This window comes from Rhinoraja longicauda, chromosome 7 (genome assembly GCF_053455715.1).
Source record: "Rhinoraja longicauda isolate Sanriku21f chromosome 7, sRhiLon1.1, whole genome shotgun sequence".
In the NCBI taxonomy this organism is placed as follows: domain Eukaryota; kingdom Metazoa; phylum Chordata; class Chondrichthyes; order Rajiformes; family Arhynchobatidae; genus Rhinoraja; species Rhinoraja longicauda.
The window spans coordinates 46,534,917-46,558,747 of record NC_135959.1 but is presented as its reverse complement, the minus strand read 5'-3'; the positions used below and the strand labels follow the sequence as shown (position 1 = coordinate 46,558,747).

General features: G+C 41.3%; 1 protein-coding gene across 2 annotated transcripts in view; it reads left to right on the top strand.

Moving 5' to 3' along the window:
- Window positions 1-23,831, top strand: part of zmym2 (zinc finger, MYM-type 2) — a 119,356-nt gene that overhangs the window by 38,868 nt on the left and 56,657 nt on the right. For both annotated transcript variants that reach the window (XM_078402451.1, XM_078402452.1), the window contains exons 3-6: window positions 8,394-8,479; window positions 12,448-12,532; window positions 13,122-13,410; window positions 20,822-21,002. In XM_078402451.1, coding sequence (XP_078258577.1) covers window positions 8,394-8,479; window positions 12,448-12,532; window positions 13,122-13,410; window positions 20,822-21,002 — 641 coding nt within the window. The remainder of the gene's footprint in view (window positions 1-8,393; window positions 8,480-12,447; window positions 12,533-13,121; window positions 13,411-20,821; window positions 21,003-23,831) is intronic.

Below are 23,831 nucleotides of genomic sequence, written 5' to 3'. Positions count from 1 at the left end.
AAATTGCCAATATGTCTTGTTTCTTCAGACTTCAATCATCCAATCCACCAAACAACACCGAACAAGAGTCAATGGCAGAATAAGCTGTTTGGCATTGGCAGAGAAGATTTGGCAGATTTTTCATGGGCGCAACCCACATACTCAGCTCTGCTGCTCATCCCACAAATGCATGTTCCTTACAAATGTGGCACCATTTAAAAGGGAAATAAACAGGCTTTCCAACGGTATAAGATTTATTGCCAAGAAGCATTGTTACAACAAAGAAATAATCTACCAAACACAAATTTCCTTACTTTTTGTGCTATGTTTATATGTCTACCTTCATACACAATAGTATCACCTGCACCTCTTCGACCGTAACACTGTGCTCTCAAGACACTGCCATTGACTGCCCCAAGTTCCACCGTCTTTCTCCTCAGGAAATGCAGAGGCGAAATACTCATTGAGGACCTTGCCCATTTCCTGCGGCTCTGCACAGAGTTGACCGCTTTGATTCTTGAGTGGTCCCATTCTCTCTCTCTCTTGTTACCATTTTCCCCTTATGTATTTATAAAATCTCTTTAATGCTGTCTGCCAAAACTATCTCCTGGCCCCTTTTTGCCCTTCTGACTTTTTTTTCACTTTGCTCCTTAGTTCTCAAAACTCTTCCAGGGATACACTTGATCCTAGCTGTCTATACCTGTCCTATGCATCCTTTTTATTCTTAACCAATGCCTATATTTCTCTCATCAGCTAAGCTTCCTTACATTTGCCTGCCTTGCCCTTCACTCTAACAGGGACGTGCATATCCTGAGCTTTAGTCATCACACTTTTAAAAAACATCCCACTTGGCTGATGTTCCTTTCCTCTCAAACAACCTGCTCCGATCAACTAGAGCGAGACTTTCTCTCATACCCTGAAAGTTGGCATTACCCCAATTTAGCATTTTAACACTTGATCCCTCTCTGTCCCATATCCATAACTATCTTAAATATGTCTCTAACATATTTCCATTTTCAGAATGCACTTTGTAAGCTACTGTTTTGACCAAGTTTCTTTTGCTTTATCTAATCTCTTTGCATGTTTAAGGGATTTTTTAAAACTTAATTGTGATCTCGTGAAGCACTGGGGGATGCTGGCACCATATTAACGGTAGACACAAAAAGCTGAAGTAACTCAGCGGGACAGGCAGCAGTTCCTTCCTACACCATATTAATGGTGCTGTCTAAATGGAGGTTGCTGCTGTTGCGGAATGCTTCCTGTGGAATACAACAAACAATTACTGGGTAGTTATCACTCAGTAGTCTTTTCCATCATTTTGATAATATTTTGATAGATTGTCCAGATGAGATATGCACATGGCATATCTGGGCAATCTTCTACAATGTAGAATGTGATGAAATAGCCTGGCTTGGTTCTCAATTTCTTTCCTGTCCTTTATCTCATTGGTGTTGATCCATCCAACAACAGTGGTGTCATGTGCAAACTTACCATTAGAGTAGGCGTTGCACCTGACGTAGTCATGGGTGTACAAGGAATAGAGTAAAGCACACAACCTGAGGGTCACCAGTTGAGGGCCAGGTTGGTGAAAATGTTATGACCAATTATATCGGTTGAGATCTGCCGGTCAGGAATTCCAAAAGCCAGCTGTAGATGGAAGCCGCAAGGCCAAGATCCAGAAGTTTAGTGGAGAGAAGGAATGGGTGACTTTTCAGGTTAAGCCCCTTCAGACTGAAGAAAAGTCCCCAATTCCTTCTCTCCAGAGATGCTGCCTGACCCGCTGAGTTACTCCAGCATTTTGTGCCTACCTTCGATTTAAACCAGCATCTGCAGTTTTTGTTTCCTCCAGAAGTTTAGTGATGAACTTATCTAGGATTATAGTGGTGATGGAAGAGCTTGGACTCAAAAGACTGATGCAGATTTGGGCCATTTGGAATCTTTCAAATAACTTCATTATGGTTGATGTTAGTTTTTCTGAGCAGTAGTCATTGAAACCGGTCACTTTATTTTTCTTGGGGACTGGAATGATGAAGGTTTCCTTGAAGCTGATGGGGATCGGATTGCTGCATTAAGATATGTGATGCACTGCATAGAAACACTTGCTGTTCCTCTGAAATCTGTGATTGGAATTTGATATCCTGAGTAAAGTAGCAAGTTATTTTCCTGAGTATATTGGTGAACCATTGATACTCATATCAGCCAAGTTCTTTTGACAGTCACTTTTCCAGCCGTTGGCTGCCAAATGCTCAGTCATAGTTATACAGTATGAACACGGAGCTTTCAGCAACCTATCCATGCCAACCTGTTTTTTTTAACTGAGCAAGTCCCATTTGCCTGTATTAAGCACATATCTCTCTCAAACTACTATCAAAATGTCTTTTAACCTTTACCATTATACCCTTCTCTACACTTTCCTCTGGCAGCTTGTTCCATACATGCACCATCCTCTGTATAAAGAAATTGCCTCTCAGGTCTTTTTTTAAATAGTTCCACTCCCACCTTAAATCTGTGCCCTTTAATTCTGGACTCCTCTACCCTGGGAAAAAGTCTAAGACCATCTACCTTATCTATACCGCTCATGATTTTGTATAACTCCATTAAGTCACTTCCCAGCCTCCTTTTCTCGAGGGGAAAACATCCCAGCCTATCCAGCCTCTCCTTATAACTTAGGCCCATGAGTCCTGGTAAAATACTTGTGATTCTTTCTGCGCCCTTTCCAGCTTAATGTTATCTTTTCCATAGGAGGGTGATCAGAACTGCACACAATATTCCAAATAACTTTGGTTGCTTTTTGCTATCCAGATAAGGTGTGAGGGGCAAAGTATAAAGAAGATATGCAAGGCAAATCTTTTACACAGAGTGGTGGGTGCCTGGAACACACTACCAGGAGTGGTGGTAGAGGCTGATGTGATGGTGAAATTTAAGAGGCTTTTGGATCAACAAGTGGATATGCAGGAAATGGAAGGGTATGGATCAAGTGTAGACTGAGGACATTTATTTAACATATCGGCATAGACATTGGGGGCCGATAAACCTGTTCCTGTGCTATACTATTCCATGTTCTAACTGCGGTCTCACCTATGATGTACTTCCACGCTCAGTACCCTTGCCGGTGAAGGCAAGCATGTTCAAAACCTTCACCATGCTGCCCACCAATGTTGCCACTTTCAGGGAACTGTGCACCTGTATCCCTTGGTCGCTCATACCCTAGGTTATTAGATATCCAAGATACAATTTGAAAAGGCATTTTCTGATTTGTTTATTCACATCACAAGATCCACCCCAATGATTCTGGGCTGTATATCTAAAGTCTAATTGTGTCTGACAAGATGATAGTGGTGTAGGTACTCCCATAGTGCTGTTGAGCAAGAGTTCCAGGATATAGACCCAATGATAAAGAGGGATTGATTACATATTTCCAAACAGAATGGCACGCACTATGTAGGAGCACCTGCAGATGGTGATGTTTTCATGCGGCTTCTCCCTTCAAACTTATTTTACTTAATAATTTAAACTTAATACTTAAACTAACCTACTACTTATTTTGTTGTAGAGATCAGAGATTTAGATTGTGCTGGCCACAGTAATTTAGGCATGTATTTATTGCACATTCTGCAGAAGATGTATACTGCAGCCAGTGTGTATTGGAGGTGGAGGGAATTAACATTTTGGATGATGAATACTGTATCAAGTATCTGGACAGTTTTAGAAACTACACTCATCCAAGCAAGTGAAAAGTATCCTGTCACACTCCTGCCATGCCTTGTAGATGGTTGGGTGCATTTGGTATTGGAAGTGAGTCATTTGCCACAGGATACTCAGTCTTTGACTTACTTTGTAGCAGGATATTTATACGGCTGATCCTTTTGCATTTTCTGTCAATGGTGACTCTCCCCCACCACCAGCATGAAAGAGTTGATGGAAGGAGACTCAGCGATAACGATTCTTTTGAATATCAAGTGAAGGTGGTGACTCTTGTTCCTTTCTTAGATGTGGACTTTGACTGACATCTTCAGTTTGAAATAACTCTCGCTTGGTGGCCCATATCTGGACGTCATCTAGATCTTGCTCCCTCAGGCATGAACTGCTTTATTTGCAAATGGAATGGAACATTGTGCTCTCAGATACCAGGGTGCCCTTGAGTCAATGCCTCATGGTATATAACTTGGCAAAGACTTCTCTATAATGAGTTGTACAGCATAGTATCAGTGGATCTCAAAATATGTGAAATGGTAATCACAAGAAGTTAGATACAACAGTTAAATTGAAATCGATCTTGCATTTCTTGCCATATGTCTTCATCTCGGTCAGGCAACCTGGCACTAAATCGGAAGTAAGGTGAACACTGTGTAGGAGCCATTAATGTTTAGACTAGCTACTATTGGCATATTATATTATTTTGTCGAGATATATCTTGCCGTATTATTTTGGACACTTGGAGGCGGTCATTAGATGCACAGGGTGGTGTATATATATGGGCAGAAGGGACAGGGAGACACAGGGAGGGAGAGCATACCGTTCTCACCAGACCTGGACAGACCAACGACTGAACAAACCTTGGACCAGACCAGGGACAGAGCAGCCGGTTACGAGTTGTATGCGAAATAAGTAAAGTCTGGTATGTTCATCTCCTTGTTTGCACAACTACTTCAATAAACACCCAATTTATTTGAAAATAACGACTGGAAGATCTGTTCTGTTGGGTCTGCGTAAGATCACTCCTACTCCCTGTCTAGTAATGGCAATTGAAAAAGAAGTCACTGGAAAATTCAGAAAGTTGACATTACATTTTAAGTGAGAACTTGCTCTATGAGTGAGACTGGAGCTTTGAATCAATTGGACAGAAGAATTGTTTTATTTCACAAGCCCAATCAACTGGACAAGGTAGCCACCTGCGCTAATCGGACTAACGGAGATTGGAACCCCCGAAAGCCAACGTGCAGGGAAAGTGAGTACGTACAGCATTAAGCTTTATTGCAGAAGCTATATGTGATTGGCTGTATTGCAAAACGGCTACTGTAATGGAGAATTGAGAACAAAGAAGTGACCTTGAGAATCGTAACGATATCAGTTGTTTGAAATACTTGTGCTGTCGGCTACGGCTTTCACGTCAACGCGCCTCAAAGGGATAGTGTACAAGTATGTATGTGGTTAGATCTGATGCTGAGTCACCAGATGGCGATATCAGAAAGGATTCTGAAAAGGAAAAAAGTGGTCACACATTGGGGCGGTATCCACAGATCAGGAAGAAAATGCACAGAGAAAGGATAGACTTCTTAAAGGAGAAGGGAGTCTGTTTTGGATGTTTGAAAATAGGAACACATGAGCAAAGACTGCAAGAGTTGTTTGACTTGTGACATGTGCAAGCAAAATCATCCTGAAAAACAAAAGGACAAAGAAAAGAAACCAGAACATACAGAACAGAATGAGAAACCAATTGGGAGTAATGCAGTTCTCTCACCTCATATGTGTAGGCACATTGGGGCCAGTGATAAATCCTGCATCTTCTCCATTGTACCAGTACAAGTGAAGAGCCACAAGGGGAGCACAGTGTTACAAAACTACGCATTTTTGGATAATGGAAGTTCATCTACCTTTTGCACAGAAAGCTTGATGAGAAGGTTGAACATTACAGGACAAAAGACCGAAATTCTCTTGCGTACCATGAACCAAGTGATCAGTCGTCATCAGTTTGGAAATATCTAGTCTGGACAAAGACGATTTTATTCAACTATCTGATGTGTTCACACATAAGACCATGCCTGTTTCTCAGCTAAACATTCTCAGCCAGGAAGACCTGATACAATGGTCTTACTTGAAGGATATCAAGATTCCTGAAATAGACTCTGGCATTGACCTACTCATCAGATCAAATGCTTCAAAGGTATTGAAACCTTGGGAGCTGGTCAACAGCCAAGGGGATGGACCATACGCTGTGAGGACCCTACTGGGGTGGGTCATCTATAGTCCCCGACCAAGAGACAACGAAAGCAGGGATGTAAATGGCTGCTCTGCTGCTGCTGTCAATCGAATATCAATGCAAACCTAGAGGACTAACAGCAGACCGCTTCTTAAACAGTAAGAGATGGATCAAGGGATCAGAGTTTCTCTGTAAGCCAGACAGAGAATAGCCAAAACCTCACTTGGAATCTGCAATCTCTGCTAATGATCTTGAAATCAAACAAGACAATGGCTCAAATTTTATCGGAGCGGAAAGATTGAGAGAAATACTCAATGGCTTGAATCAGAACAAGATCCGGGGTGCTATGGTTCAGCGAGCGATAAGGTGGTACTTTAACCCTCCAGCAGGATCCCATCATGGGAACGATTGATCCGCATAGTTCGAAATGTGCTACGCTCTGTTCTTAGCCAATAAGTTCTGGACGATGAAGGATTGAAAACTTTATTTTGTGAGGTTGAAGCAATTTTAAATGGTCGACCCATTACCAAGAGTTGTGGAAGCACTCACACCAAACCATCTTCTTCTGTTGAAAGCCAAGCCAATACTACTACCTGGACTCTTTGTAAAGGAAGACGAACATTAAACGCAGATGGAGACAGGTGGAATATATGGCAGATCTCTTTTAGAAACGATGGACACAAGAATACTTGCCTCTAATCCAAGAATGACAACGGTGGTCAAAGGTAAAAATAAGTTTTGCTCCAGGGGACATTGTTGTGGTGACTGATTCCACTGCACCACAAGGCTCCTGGCTAATGGGCAGAATATTGCAGACCATACCAGATGCACAAGGCCTTATGCGCACAGTTTGACTTCAGACTAAGAGCAACATCTTGGAAAGGCTGATAACAAGGATATGTCTGCTCCAAGAAGTTGACACCTAAGTACAGCAAAGACTGATGGCCCTAATGACTGAAGAATCACTAAAGTAGATTAAATGCCAACACATAGTACATACCTTTTTTTGATTATTTGTAAAAAATGTATAGCTCCTTTTAATGTTTATTGATAATTGTTTCGTTATATAGGTAGAACAATTAGGGGTCGTGGGTAGGAGCCATTTATGTTTAGACTACTGTTGGCATATTATATTATTTTGTCTAGATATATCTTGCCGTATTATTTTGGATACTTGGGGGCGGTTATTTGATGCACAGGGTCGTGTATATATATGGGCAGAAGGGACAGGGAGTGCCAGACACAGGGAGGGAGAGCATACAGTTCTCACCAGACCTGGATAGACCAACGACTGGACAAACCTGAGATCTGGGACCAGACCAGGGATAGAGCAGCCGGTTACGACTTGTACGCGAAATAATTAAAGCCTGGTATGTTCATAATTAAAGCCTTGTTTGTACAACTACTTCAATAAACAACCAATTTAACTGGAAATAACGATTGGAAGATCTGTTCTGTTGGGTCTGTGTAAGATCATTCCTACTCCCTGTGTAGTAATAGCAATCGGAAAAGAAGTCACTGGAAAAGTTGGAAAGTTGTCATTACACACTGTATACTGAAGAACATCATTTTGCTGTTTCCAACTTAGTATATTGGTATACTTGGTGTTGAGGCACTGGTAGATTTAGATTTTTTTTTAGATTTAGAGATACAGCGCGGAAACAGGCCCTTCGGCCCACCGGGTCCGCACTGCCCAGCGATCCCCGCACATTAGGGCGGCACGGTAGCGCAGCGGTAGAGTTGCTGCTTTACAGCGAATGCAGCGCCGGAGACTCAGGTTCGATCCTGACTACGGGTGCTGCACTGTAAGGAGTTTGTACGTTCTCCCCGTGACCTGCGTGGGTTTTCTCCGAGATCTTCGGTTTCCTCCCACACTCCAAAGACGTACAGGTATGTAGGTTAATTGGCTGGGTAAATGTAAAAATTGTCCCTAGTGGGTGTAGGATAGTGTTAATGTACGGGGATCACTGGGCGGCACGGACTTGGAGGGCCGAAAAGGCCTGTTTCCGGCTGTATATATATGATATGATATGATTAACACTATCCTGCACACACTAGGGACAATTTTTACATTTGCCCAGCCAATTAACCTACATACCTGTACGTCTTTGGAGTGTGGGAGGAAACCGAAGAACTCGGAGAAAACCCACGGGGAGAACGTACAAACTCCGTACAGACGGAGCCCATAGTCAGGATCGAACCTGAGTCTCCAGCGCTGCATTCGCTGTAAGGCAGCAACTCTATCGCTGCGCCACCGTGCCGTTGTTTCATGATTGGATTATTATCAAGGCCCAACTGGACAAAACACAAACACTCCTAAATGTACATTACATTTTTGATGGTCACATAGTTCTGTATCTAAAAATTGCATAATTTTATGTTTCCTGCTGTGGTTGACTCCCCCAGAATTACTTTAAATAAATCTCCAATGACGTTCCTCCCTACTGATGCAGAACAGAGGCAATTTTTGATACTTATTATGGACATTTTTCAGGTACCTTGCAAAATATTTTACCGATGACTTCTATCCGATCTCAGGAAATGGTTGAAGATTCTGAAAAAGAAAGGAGCAATCTTAAGGTACTTCTGAATCTCTGTTATTTGACTGTAACACAAAATGCAAAACTGACAACAAAAAAAAATCACAATTGTATTTTCACTCATGGAATGTAAGTATTGTTGGCTGAGCTTATCTCATTTTGGAGAGAAATTAAGATTTGGTCTGTGCTAACAAATGCCAGTATGGGTGAGGATAGCAAACTTCCTTTGTTGAAACACTGTTTTTTCTCTAATATCAATAGTTTCATGGCTATGCGTACTGTACTGTTACTATCATCTAATTCCTGATTTATTTATTTATTTGCTTTTAAGTTTCTTCAATTATTTTGTGGAATTCAAGATTTTGTCTCCAGATCAATTGTCCCGGCCGCTGGATACAATTCCTCCAACTTAACCATGTGGCTATCATATCTCTATTTATAATGCTTAATATTTGTTTACAATTTTATTGTAATCTCCACTAAACAAATCATCTTGCATCACTTCTTTCCTCCGTCGCTTTTGGCACATTGGCCTTCATCTGTCAGAGTATTGAGTAGCGAAGTTGGGAGGTCATGTTGCAGTTATATAAAACGTTGGTGAGGCTGCATTTAGAGTATTGTGTTCTGGGCACTGTGTTAGAGAAAGAATGTTGTCAAGTTGGAAAGGGTCCAGAGAAGATGTATAAGGATGTTACCAGGAATCGAGGTCTGAGCTATAGGGAGAGGTTGAGCAGGCTGAGACTCTGTTCCCTGGAGGACAGGAGAATGAGGGGTGATCTTATAGAGGTGTATAGCATCATGAGAGGAATATATCGGGTAGACCCACAGAGTCTCTTGCACAGAGTAGGGGAATCAAGAACCAGAGGGCATAGGTTTGAGGTGAAGGGGGAAAGATTTTATAGCATTCTGAAGGGTAACTTTCTCATACAAAGGGTGGTGGGTGTCGGAGGAGATAGTTGAGGCAGGGACTATCGCAACATTTAAGAAGCAATTAGACAGGTAGATGGATAGGACAAATCTTAAAGGGATATGGGCCAAATACGGGCAAGTGATACTAATGTAGATGGGACATGTTGGTCGGTGTGGGCAAGTTGTTTCCACACTGTATGACTATGACTTCAGTTGAATTTAAGCAAAGACTTTATGCCTTAACCACGTTTGGGATTAATTGAAAGTGTATTTGCTTTGAAAAACCATGGTTGAATATTGATGCTTCTTTAATGGGTTGTTTATTCTCACATGCTTATTTGAGAGGAAAACAGTGCATTTAACTTATCATAACAAAATCAATTCAGCCCTCTTATTTATGTGTCTCTCTTTACGTGGGATAGTTATCATTTCTTTTATCATGGCAATCACTCTGGAATGAGGGTGATTTGCCTCCACCAACTTTGAGAGGTAGAAGATGGCAATGCCTTAATTATCTTAGCAGAACAACATCTTGGTCAAGATATCATTGTTGCAAAGAGATCCAAAGTCAACCTCCCAGAGCGCTGCACAAACTCACCCTCATTCCACACAAACCTCGCTCCTCTTCAGCCCTATGCTTCTCCCGGGGATGGCGGTGCCAGCAGAGGCTGTTCGCCAGCGCTGGCTCCCTGTAGCCGGTTGTCTGGGTCTTGCTCCCTCGATCATACCACCGCTGCGCGTTTCCAACAGGCTCAATCCTCACAGCCAGCACTGCCGTGAGAGTGGTCTCCGGGACAGGCGGACATATACCTGTCAGGTGCCGCTCCGTTAGGTTACAGGTTTTGCAATTGGAAACGCGTGATCGAGGGAGCAAGAGGAGCGAGGTATGTGTGGAATGAGGGTGAGTTTGTGCAGCACCCGTGTCTGCTCTGGGAGGCGGCACAAATGACATTGCCTGGGGGTGGAAGGGAGCTCTGTAACCTGCAATGAAGCACCAAGCGTGGGGATTTTGTTGTTTTAAAGTTTTTGCACAAGTTTATTTGTCACGGTTTGAGAAGAAGAATTAACGTTTTGTTACTGTGTGCTCATTCAAAGATACTCTATTTATTTTAAACACTTAACTAGAAGATTGCTAACATTTATATTTTGCTGTTTCTCTTTAATGCTCTCTTTATACTTTTTTCTGAGTTGATCTTGTGATATTTTTGTTGTGTGGTTTTATAAAACAAAATTGAAAGTTAACCAATGTCAAGGGTTTGATCTGTTTCGACAATGACTTTGAGATCAACTTACAAAGGAGCTGTAGACGCTGGTTTACACCAAAGATAGACACAAAATGCTGGAGTAACTTACCGGGACGGACAGCATCTCTGGAGAGAAGGAATGGCTGATGTTTCAGGACGAGACCCTTCCTGTAGGGTCTCGACCTGAAACGTCAGCCATTCCTTCTCTCCAGAGATGCTGTCCGTCCCAGTAAGTTACTCCAGCATTTTGTGTCTACCGGGTGATATTATAGGGAGGGTTTGATCAGACAAACCGCTCCGCTGGATGCTGACCTCTGCAGCTGTCTAATCGCTGCAGAAAATACAGATGAAACGCAGGTCTGTATACATGCAGCAGATCAGCCTATGCTCAGTCGAAATACCGAACTCCTTGAAAGTCCTTGAAAATTCACTTTTTATGATAAAAGTATTAATTCATGCAGAGTAATGTGGCGTTTTTTATAATGCGTTTTTAATTAAAAGCCGGAAAACATTGTTAGACATGTTTGTCTTTGTCCCCTATTTTTACCTCCTCACTGCCGCCGCTCACCCCCGGGGCTTCTGAACAACGACTACAACACTTATGTTTGTTCTTATTTTGCTGCGCTAGATGAAGACTGGGCCGGGGAAGAGAGTGGAAGAGCGGCGCAGATCTCACTGGCGCTGGGAGAGAGAGAGAGAAAGAGAGAGAGAGAGAGCAGCCCCCGCAAGTGGCGGTGCTCCTTCACCGGACCTTCTGACCCCCTCCCCGCGCTCCCGCTGCTCCCTTTATCCCCGACTCTCTCTCTACCCCCTACTCTCTCTACCACTGACTCTCTCTCTAACCGACTCTTTCTCTACCCCTGACTCTTTCTCTACCCCTACTCTCTCTCTACCCCCGACTCTCTCTCTACCCTCGACTCTCTCTCTACCCCTGACTCTCTCTACCCCCGACTCTCTCTCTACCCCCGACTCTCTCTCTACCTCCGACTCTCTCTCTACCTCCGACTCTCTCTCTACCCCCGACTCTCTCTCTCTACCCCCGACTCTCTCTCTACCCCCGACTCTCTCCACCCCCGATTCTCTCTACCCCCCCCCCCCCCCCCGACTCTCTCTCTACCCCCGCATCCCGGGGTGAAGCAGCGACAATGGCAATGAGGAGGAAAGTTTCCTTGTGTTTGGTGTTTGCGAGGGGGCGCTGTGATCTCTCGCCTTGTCACGGTTCTGGGTCGGTGGCGATCCGCTCTCCGGTGAACCTTCGCCGGCAGCTTCTGTCTCCAGTCCCCGCCGCCGCGGGCGGTTCCACAGCTCCGGGACAAGTTAAAAAGTCGGGGAGAGTTGAGGGGAACTCGCCGCATAAAACAAAAAAACCTACAAAATCATCATAGTTTTTACTAATTAAACATATATACACCAAATTAACAGTTTTGAAAACAGTATTTTCTTACCTATACGAAAAACTGGAAAAAACCATCAATGTTTGCTGGATTTTGATCCTTGAAAATGGGATTTTTGGACCTTGAAAGTCCTTGAAAAGTCCTTGACTTTTTTGCTGTTCCAAGTGTACGAACCCTGGTTGGTCGGCATGGGGAAGTTGGGCCAAATGGCCTCTTTCCATGCAGTATGATTCTATGACTATTATCAAAGTCACCTCAGGTGGATTGATAATCAAAAAAATAAATGATCACACCTTAAGTGTGTGAAAATACATAATCTGATACAGTATTTATCTTCCACTGCACCTGTTATGGTTACCGTTGCCTTATTTTACCCCCATGTTTTAGAATCACGGACATCATTAAAGAGTTTGATTTAATTAATAAATGACTGAAGAATAACTATTCTGATTTATTTTTAGGTAAATAATGGAACCTGTGAAGATATAACCATGAATGATATAAGAATTAGTGAAGTGTATGGATCTTCAAGCCATTCTGTAAATGGTGAATAACATTGAATTATTTCCTGTTATTATTCACATTAATGACAATTATTCACTGTACCTTGACATCAAATGCATTTTATTTTGTTAAATATAATTTCTGATTTTTATTATAATTGTGGCTTTTGATTTGTAAGAAGAAAGCTATGTTTTCCTTTGTGTGTTTATGATAAATATTGAAAATACATTTTGCATATGAAATATTAAGTGTTACATTTAAAAATTCTATAGGATATAAAAATTCTAAGAGATTACAGCAGGAAAGAATTTACTATAAACATTTGCAAAAGACTGATCTTAAAGAAATATCAAACCATAGTGTTGATTTAACTATTTCCGAAGTTTATACAGCATTGATATAACTATTTTTGTAGTCAATAGTGTTGGTTTAACTATTTCTGAAGTGGAATCACACCCCTGCAATAGTTTTCAGACAATTTTATTTTTAATAAATATGCTAAAGATTTCCATTCAGATACGTGTATTAACAGGTTTAGTAAACAATTTGGTAAATTGCTATTTTTTTAATATTAAAATCAAATGTAAAATTTAGATCTAACATTTGACAAATATGAATACTTTATTTCAAGATTCGTGGTTATCACTGCCATCCCCATTGCCTACAAATCGTAAACTGAATGTTTCAGATTCTGTCGTGCCTATGGCGCCACTTTCAAAACCAGTCTTCCAGTCCTCCGGACTTCAGCAACAACCTAAGCCATCTGTAAAAGTCATTTGTGCTCACTGCAAAAAGCCATTGCAGAAAGGTCAAACAGCATACCAGAGAAAAGGCTCACCTTACCTCTTCTGCTCCACTACTTGCTTATCATCGTTTTCTCACAAACCGGCTCCAAAGAAACTCTGTACTACTTGCAAAAAGTAAGAAACTGATTTCTGTGGTACATATATTAGTGACTGTAAAATTGATTATTGTGCAAGAAGTTTAATGATTTTCATGCTTGCAGCATCGGTTTTGATTCGCTCTATTTTGTAAGTTGTGACAATAATGCCAACATATTTCCCGGAATTTGCTGAAGCAGTGGAACATGCCCTGTTAGACTTGTCTTTCCTCACTTTGGTATTTACCTTTGAAAAATTGTGCTGCAAGACACTGCTGTTTAAAATGTCAATTGGAAATAAGATCTCTGGGAGACACAAGAGATGACCGATGCTAAAATCTGGAGCAAAACTCATTCTGTTGGAGGAACACGCTGGGTCAGACAGCATCAGTGGAGGCAAAGGGATGTTGATGTTTCGGGTTGCGGCACTGCATCAGGAAAGATGGCCAGTATAAAGGGGCGAGAGGGATGATTAAGGCAGGGGCTGGCAGACAATAGGTGGAATGGAAGCGAGGAGAGAGATGAGAGGCAGTTGGAGGAAGGGGAGGGATGGAATCGGGACGCAGAGGCTGATGGGTGAGAGGTAGAGACAGATAAGAAAAGAGGAAAACAAATGGAGCGAATAGAGACAGATGGGGGGAGGGTTGGAGTTAGACTCAGCAACTGGAAGGTGGTGAGTGGAGACAAGAGGCTGCAGATATTGAATCCGATACATAAGGAAGGTGATGTGGAACTAGACATGGGAGGCTGATGGGCAGATGGAACCGGGTGGGGGAGGGGAATGAAACTGGATAGCGGGGTTTGAGAAAACTAGGAAAGAGAAAGGATCGTAGGGTGTGGGGTTAGCTGAAGTTTCAGTATTCATACCGTTGAGTTGTTGATCACCCGTGAAGAAGATCAAGTACTGTTCTTCAAGGTATCCGGGATGTTGATGAACAACTGAGCTGACTTAATTAAGGGTTCCTGTAGAAACAGTATTGAAATAGTGATTTAGTCAAATTGGGAATGGAACAGCAAATAGAGAGGAAACTAAAGTTTGGATTAAGGGGGAAAAGGGATGTTTAAATTAACAATGTAGAACAATTTATTTCCTGCAGAAAATACCTTCCATAGTTTTAATTGTTTCTTCCGAGGTCAACAATGAAATTGTAGGGCATTATAGAGGATTATATCTTGTACTATTGTTAACTATATGTAGTGGGATTAATTGCCTGTTAACGTGCAATTTCCTGAAACTCAAGTCAAGCTACTGTCCTGTTAACATCCTGTAACTAATGGAAATTTGCAATACCCCTCCCCCACTACAATCAGCCTGAAGAAGGCTCCCATCTATGCTCTCCAGAGATGATGCCCGACCCGCTGAATTACTCCAGCACTTTGTGTCCTCTTCATAATAAGGTGTACTTTACACATCAATAGCAATGTATCCATTAAGCTTGCAATTACAGTGCCCTCCATAATGTTTGGGACAAAGACTCATCATTTATTTATTTGCCTCTGTACTCCACAATTTGAGATTTGCAATAGAAAAAAAAAAATCACATGTGGTTAAAGTGCACATTGTCAGATTTTATTAAAGGGCATTTTTATATATTTTGGTTTCACCATGTAGAAATTACAGCTGTGTTTATACATACAGTACCCTCCATAATGTTTGGGACAAAGAGCCATCATTTATTTATTTGCCTTTGTACTCCACATTTTGAGATTTGTAATAGAAATAATCACATGTGGTTAAAGTGCACATTGTCAGATTTTATTAAAGGGTATTTTATAGATTTTGATTTCACCATGTAGAAATTACAGCTGTCCCATTTCAGGGCACCATAATGTTTGGAACACATGGCTTCACAGGTGTTTAATTGCTCAGGTGTGTTTAATTGCCTCCTTAATGCTCTCAGCACCAAGTCTTTCCATCACCTTTGGAAACTTTTATTGCTGTTTATCAACATGAGGACCAAAGTTGAGAAACAAGAATAAAACTGTTAAGAGATATTAGCCAAACCCTAGACTTACCAAAATCAACTGTTTAAACATCTTAAAGAAGAGAGAGAGCACTGGTGAGCTTTCTAATCGCAAAGGGACTGGCAGGCCAAGGAAGACCTGATGACAGAAAAATTCTCTCTATAATAAAGAAAATCCCCAAACACCTGTCTGACAGATCAGAAACACTCTTCAGGAGTCAGGTGTGGATGTGTCAATGATCACTGTCCGCAGAAGACATCATGAACAGAAATAAAGAGGCTACACTGCAAGATGCAAACCACTGGTTAGCCGCAAAAATAGGATGGTCAGGTTACAGTTTGCCAAGAAGTACTTAAAAGAGCAAGCATAGTTCTGGAAAAAGGTCTTGTGGACAGATGAGACAAAGATTAACTTATATCAGAGTGATGGCAAGAGCAAAGTATGGAGGAGAGAAGGAACTGCCCAAGATCCAAAGCATACCACCTCATCTGTGAAACACAGTGGTGGGGGTGTTATGGCCTGGGCATGTATGACTGCTGAAGGTACTGGCTCGCTTATCGTCATTGATGATACAACTGCTGATGGTAGTAGCACAATGAATTCTGAAGTGTCTAGACACATCCTATCTGTTCAAGTTCAAACAAATGCCTCAAAACTCATTGGCCGGCGTTCATTCTACAGCAAGACAATGATCCCAAACATACTGCTAAAGCAACAAAGGAGATTTTCAAAGCTAATTCTTGAGTGGCCAAGTCAATCACTCAATCTAAACCCAATTGAGCATGCCTTTTATATGCTGGAGAAATCTGAAGAGGACTAGCCCCCAAAACAAGCATAAACTAAAGATGGCTGCAATACAGGCCTGGCAGAGCATCACCAGAGAAGACACCCAGCAACTGGTGATGTCCATGAATCGCAGACTTCAAGCAGTCATTGCATGCAAAGGATATGCAACAAAATACTAAACATGACGACTTTTATTTACATGACATTGCTGTGTCCCAAACATTATGGTGCCCTGAAATAAGGTGACTATGTATAAACTCTGCTGTAATTTCTACATGGTGAAGCCAAAATGTATAAAAATGGCCTTTATTAAAATCTGACAGTGTGCACTTTAAGCACATGTAATTCTTTCTATTACAATTCTCAAATTGTGGCGTACAGAGGCAAATAAATAAATGATGGGTCTTTGTCCCAAACATTATGAAGGGCACTGTATTTTAGCCAAAGTTTTGAGGTCCATTATTTAGGAGTAAAATCATCTGACAGTTTAATTAAGTAAAATGCAAAGTGCTGGAAGAACTCGGGTCAGGCAGCATTTGTGGGGGGAATAGATAGACGGCATTTTAGTTTCGGACCCTTTTACAGACTGTCTGAATGCTTAAGATTCCATCATCTGCAGTCCCTTGTGTTTCTATTGAGTAAATCATATCATATCATATCATATATATACAGCCGGAAACAGGCCTTTTCGGCCCTCCAAGTCCGTGCCGCCCAGCGATCCCCGTACATTAACACTATCCTACACCCACTAGGGACAATTTTTACATTAACCCAGCCAATTAACCTACATACCTGTACGTCTTTGGAGTGTGGGAGGAAACCGAAGATCTCGGAGAAAACCCACGCAGGTCACGGGGAGAACGTACAAACTCCTTACAGTACAGCACCCGTAGTCAGGATCGAACCTGAGTCTCCGGCGCTGCATTCACTGTAAAGCAGCAACTCTACATATAGATTTGGTTACACACAACATTGAAGTAGGTGGACACAAAATGCTGGAGTAACTCAGCGGGAAAGGCAGCATCTCTGGAGAGAAGGAATGGGTGACGTTTCGGGTCGAGACCCTCCTTCAGACTGATGTCAGGGGAGGGGGCGGGACAAGGTAGAAAGTAGTCGGAGACAGTGGGACTAGTGGGAGAACTGGGAAGAGGAGTGGATGGAGAGAGAAAGCAAGGACTATCTGAAGTTGGAGAAGTCAATGTTCACACCTCTGGGGTGTAAACTACCCAAGCGAAATATGAGGTGCAGTTCCTCCAATTTGTGCCAGACCTCAATCTGACAATGGAGGAGGCCCTGGACAGAAAGGTCAGATTGAGAATGGGAGGGGGAGTTGAAGTGCTGAGCCACCGGGAGATCAGGTAGGTTAAGACGGACTGAGCAGAGGTGTTCAGCGAAACGATCGCTGAACCTGTGCTTAGTCTCGCCGATGTAGAGAAGTTGACACCTGGAATAGCGGATACAGTAGATGAGGTTGGAGAAGGTGTAAGTGAACCGCTGCCTCACCTGGAAAGACTGGGTCCTTGGATGGAGTCGAGGGGGGAGGTAAAGGGACAGGTGTTGCATCTCCTGCGTTTGAAGGGGAAAGTACCTGGGGAGGGGGTGGTTTGGGTGGGAAGGGACGAGTTGACCAGGGAGTTTTGGAGGGAACGGTCTCTGTGGAAAGCAGAAAGGGGTGGAGATGGGAAGATGTAGCCGGGAGTGGGATCCCATTGGAGGTGGCGAAAATGTTGGAGGATTATACATTAAGTAGTTTTGATGATGATAATGTTTTGATGAAGTTTGTGCTTTTTTGGCAAAGATTTTTTGTTTTATTTTTGGACACAGTTTAGTCTGGTTTCAATTGTTTGAACATCAATCTTTGCTAAGACTTTCTGCTGTGGGATTAATTGCCTGTTAACGTGCAATTTCCTGAAACTCAAGTCAAACTACTGATTTTATCACCCGTAACTGGTGGAAATTTGCAATATCCCTCCCCATTAGCATACCTTGACATACTATTTTTAACGTATTATTAGCCTGTCTCTCATGTGAGTCAGAATTCAGTGTTTTCTGCAGCAGTGAGTGCTGAACAATGCTATACACAATGGCTCATGTGGACTGCTGATGTAATGTGACATTAACTTTATTTTCATTGTCTGGATCTTCAAAAGGCTTCCCGTGCATTCTGATTTATAATTCTGCTATTGGGCATTTTTCTTTCAAAATTTAATCTCCAGATTGATGATTACTTTTCCCATTGCTTGTACCTTTTTTGCTTTAAGCCTCCATCTTAATTTAGCAGGTTTAGAAATAGGTACGGAGAAAGTGAGATAGTGATAGGCACCGCGCGAGGGTCTAGGAATTTATACTTGGCAATGGTAATTAAGATTCAATATACTGGCACGTACTCAATTGAAGGGTAAAAAAGATTTCAATTAATGTTTTTTCTGATCTTTGCGAATTCTATATTTTATATGAACAAATTAACTATATTGAATGACACTTTTGTCAATGATGTGCTGTTCTTCATAATAAATATCCTTTGGTTACAGCGTTATCTAAGAGGCCAAACCTTAGTTTGACATCCCATCTGAAACTATTGCTTGAAGATTTGTACTCGATCTCTAGGGAGGGATTTGAATTTCAATCCTTTTAAATTAGAGATAGAATGGTTAATACTATGCCAGGCTTAAAACCAGTGCAGACACTACAGGGATCAGGTTGATCTTACATCTTGCACATAGAACAGTACAGCACAGGAACAGGCACTTCAGTCCACAATGTCTGTGCTAAACATAATGCCAAGATAAACCAACCTCCCATTATCCATAATGTGTAGGAAAGATCTGCAGATACTGGTTTAAATCGAAGATAGACACAACAATACAATACAATATATCTTTATTGTCATTGTACAGGGAGGGGTACAACGAGATTGGGAATGCGCCTCCCATACGATACAATAAATTAATTAGCTAGTCAGTATTAATTTAAACAACCCAATGAAACAAATTAGAACAGTTTGAAAACAGAATAAAGTGCAAGTAGATCTGTGCCGGTTCACTGTGCGATGTGACCATCCGGCTCAGCAGGACCGGTTCATAGCAGCAATGGCCCTGGGGATGAAGCTGTTCCTGTCTGGAGGTGCGGGCGTAGAAGGCCTTGTATCTCTCCAGAGATGCTGCCTGTCCCGTTGAGTTACTCCACCATTTTGTGTCTACCTTCACATTATCCATACCTCTCCATTCTCTGCATATCCATATAAAATCCATATAAAAGCCTCTTAAACCACTATCGTAAGTGCCTTCACCACTACCCTTAGTACGCATTAAAGGCACCCACCGCCCTCTGTTTAAAAAAACCTGAGCCGCGCATCCCCTTTAAACTTTGCTCTTCTCACAAAGCTATGCCCCTTAGTCTTTTAGGGAGAAATTAAAAGAGAGAATTATATATACTTCTGTTAACTAAAGAAAAGATGGTAGGAATGTATTTATTTTACTTTAATAACATGACCTGATGGGAAAAAAAGATTCCTATTCTTTAACATTTCATTGAACATTATCTGATATGAATCTATGCTTCCTACATTTTAAAACGCATAAAGCATACTTAGTTTTATATTTGAACTGTGAATTCACATGCTCAGCTTTTAATTATTACATTTAGGAACATTTTCCCCCCAAATGCTGAATGACCTTAATAAAAGGCCTGGCGCTCACTTTTTGAAACCCCGTTTATTGATTTCACACTATTTTGTTTGTCTGCCAAGGCAGCAGAGGTTACTCACATCAAGTGCTGAACTTGCATGTTTGACATGAAACCAAACTATACTTAAGCTATTTTGAGTAGGAAGACGTTTATCATGATTGACATAGTAGGCTAATAGATTGAGGAGAAACACTATGTTTATGGGAAAAACAGCAAAAGTAAACACAAAATTCAAATTCACCTTACTGTTAAGTTTTTTAAAAATTGAAGGAAATTATACTCTGATTGTCTAGGTAAAAGAATGATTGATCCACTATGAACTTCATAACAAATGTTTGCTTTATTCCTAAATTTCAACAGAAGTATCTTGATTGGTAATAAACGAGCATTTGTGACAGATTATGTATAAAATTTAACTATGAAACAGAACTGGAAAGGAAAACAATCATTGTTTTCTTTTTTAAACACATCCTAAAAAGTTGCATTCTGTTTGCACTACAGTTCCCATTAATCTTGTAACTTTATTTTAAAGTAGTACTCCATCGTGTTAATTTCGTGTTTGCAAACAGTTCAAAACTGATTTCATTGGCATTTATCTTTTTCACAAAGCCAGGCTTTAGTGTTGGAATATTATATAGGGTGGTCTGTCTAATAAATGATGCGATAATTTGTCAAATGATTTTATATATTGCAAGAACTAGGGAAATAATCTCAGGGAGAAAAGGTCTGAAAGTTCTGTTGTGTTTGGAACTCTCCACACTGAAGAGTTTTGGTAGCTGAATAGTTACATATATTCAAGATTCATACCTACTACTATTCCTTATGTTCCTATGGTATTTGAAAGTTAATTAATCGGGTAGATTTATGGCAAATGATGAGCGCCATATTTCCCTCTATCCTTTTGAGAAACCATTTATCCTTCCATGTCGTTTTCATTTTAAAATTGCCGCTTAAATGATTTGATATCTTAAATGATTTGATATATTAAATTGACTTGTTATCCTGTTTTGCAGAGAGATAACTAATATGAAGGGAACAATCGTTGCACAAGTAGATTCCAGTGAAACATTCCAGGAATTTTGTAGCACATCCTGCTTATCTTTTTATGAAGAAAAACAAAAAGCTCCTGCACATACAAGTCATGTTACCCAAGGGAATTATGGGAAATGTACCATTTGTGGAAAGATGACTGAGGTATACTTGATAACTTCAGTTTTTTTACAATCAATATTCTTAAAAGTAGCATGTATAAAATTACTTTATCCGATTGTTTATCAGGTAGATTTAAGATCAAATACTTAGCATTTTTACTCACATCAACTTGCATAGAAAACTATTAGCCAACTTCATCGAGCCTCATTCATGCCCTCTTTTCCCATCTTGTTTTAATGCTTATTTAGTCTACTCTTAAATGCACCTCTACTAGTTTCTCCATGTGCTCTATATGGTGAGACATTCCTTATTTTTTATCACCCATGGATAAAGGATTTTGTTTGAATTCTTGAATATTTCAACATGAATGGTCTTTGATTTAATTATGGGTAGATTTCACTCTGCTCTATCAATTTGAAATATAGTCAACTTTCAAGTGACGAGATTCACCCTTTTTATCTGTAGGAAGGAACTGCAGATGCTGGTTTACACTGAAGATAGACACAAAAAGCTTGAGTAAGTAAGCTGGTCAGTCAGCATCTCTGGAAAAAGGAAGAGGTGAAGTTTCGTTTCAAGACGCTTCTTCATACCCGACCCAAAATGTCACCTATTCCTTTTATCCAGAGATGCTGACTGGCCTGCTGAGTTAATCCAGCTCTTTTTGTTTATCTTCATCCTTTTCATGCTTTGCTGAATGGTGTAATGTGTGTGCAGAGGCAAACGGTGTGCATTTGACACTTCACAAAAGATAGAAAATACAAACATTGTAAATAAGGAAGAGAGTGAGATTTGAATGAGATAAATATAATGTTGGATGAATTTTATGCAGTTTAGCATCTATGAAAATTGATACTTCACCAGGCCCAGATTTGATGCGTCTCCCAGATGGTTAAGGGAGTAAATAGGAGTGACTCCAACTATTATTTTCCCATTTACTCTAGTTACAAATACTAATAGTCAATAACTACTTACAAAATAACATTGATGTTGGGAAAATTATAGGAAAGATTCTGAAAGTGCATAAAGTTTCAATTGAAAATTTGAAGAGAAATATAGAAGATGGGTTTTGACTACATATAAATGATTCAATCCTAAGCATAGGTACTCGGGTGCAAAGTTGCAGATGACGCAACACCTGATTGTGTGGTTGATAGGAAGAAAGCTGTGGGTTGCAGGTAGCTGTCAATGGACTTATTAGATCCGAATGGACACAAAACATGGACAGGTGAAGTTATGAGCCAGGACCCTTCTTCAGACCTGCTGAGTTACTCTAGTACATTGTGTTCATTTGTGTAAACCAGCATCTGCAGTTCCTTGATAGACAAAAAATGCTGGAGTAACTCAGCAGGACACAAAGTGCAAGTCTTTGGCTGCGAGTCTTCGGCGAGGAGGGTGAGGTGAGGAGGTTACACTTGTTTTTGAGCCTGATTTGTTTTTAGACTATAAAATAATGGCCGATAAGTTGGTGCAGTGCGTTTCCTGTAGGATGTGGGAAGGTAGGGACACCGCTGGACCTTCTGGGAGCTACACCTGCAAGAACTGTGTCCAGGTGCAGCTCCTGAATGGACGTGTGGTGGAGTTGGAAAAGCAGCTGGATGACCTCAGGGCCATCCGGGAATGCGAAAGCTTCCTGGACAGGACCTACTGTGAGGCTGTCACGCCAAGGGTCCAGGTCGAGCGAAGGTGGGAGACCGTTTCAAGGGGGAGTGAACGTGGACTCCAGGAGACCCCCGGTGGCTGTTCCTATTGCAACCAGGTACACCCTCTTGGGTAGACTGGGAAAATCATGTTGGTAATGGACCCCAGGAAAGAGAGTTTGTGGAGTGCCACCGAGATGTATTCTTAGAACAGCTTGTACTGGAGCCTACCAGGGAGAAGGCAATTCTGGAATTAGTGTTGTGTAATGAACCTGATCTGATAAGGGGACTCAAGGTAAAAGATCCATTAGGATACAGTGATCATAATATGATAGGTTTTACTCTACAAATTGAGAGGGAGAAGGGGAAATCGGAAGTGTCAGTATTACAGTATAGCAAAGGGGATTACAGAGGCATGAGGCAGGAGCTGGCCAGATTTGACTGGAAGGAGGCCCTAGCAGGGAAGATGGTGGAACAGCAATGGCAGGTATTCCTGGGAACAATGCAGAAGTTGCAGGATCAATTTAACCCAAAGAGGAGGAAAGATTCTAAGGGGAGTAAGAGGCACCCGTGGCTGACAAGGGAAGTCAAGGACAGCATAAAAATAAAAGAGAAGAAGTATAACATAGCAAAGAAGAGTGGGAAGCCAGAGGATTGGGACTCTTTTAAAGAGCAACAGAAGATAACTAAAAGGGCAATACGGGAAGAAAAGATGAGGTACGAGGTAAGCTAGCCAGTAATATAAAGGAGGATAGTAAAAGCTTTTTTAGGTATGCGAAGAGGAAAAAAATAGTCAAGGCAAATGTGGGTCCCTTGAAGACAGAAGCAGGGGAATTTATTATGGCGAACAAGGAAATGGCAGACAAGTTGAACCGGTACTTTGGATCTGTCTTCACTAAGGAAGATACAAACAATCTCCCAGATGTTCTAGTGGCCAGAGATCCTAGGGTGACGGAGGAACTGAAGGAGATTCACATTAGGCAGGAAATGGTGTTGGGTAGACTGATGGGACTGAAGGCTGATAAATCCCCAGTGCCTGATGGTCTGCTTGCTAGGGTATTTAAGGAAGTAGCTCTAGAAATTGTGGATGCATTGGTGATCATTTTCCAATGTTCTCTAGATTCAGGATCAGTTCTTGTGGATTGGAGAGTAGCTAATGTTATCCCACTTTTTAAGAGAGGAGGGAGAGAGAAAACGGGAAATTATAGACCAGTTAGTCTGACATCAGTGGTGG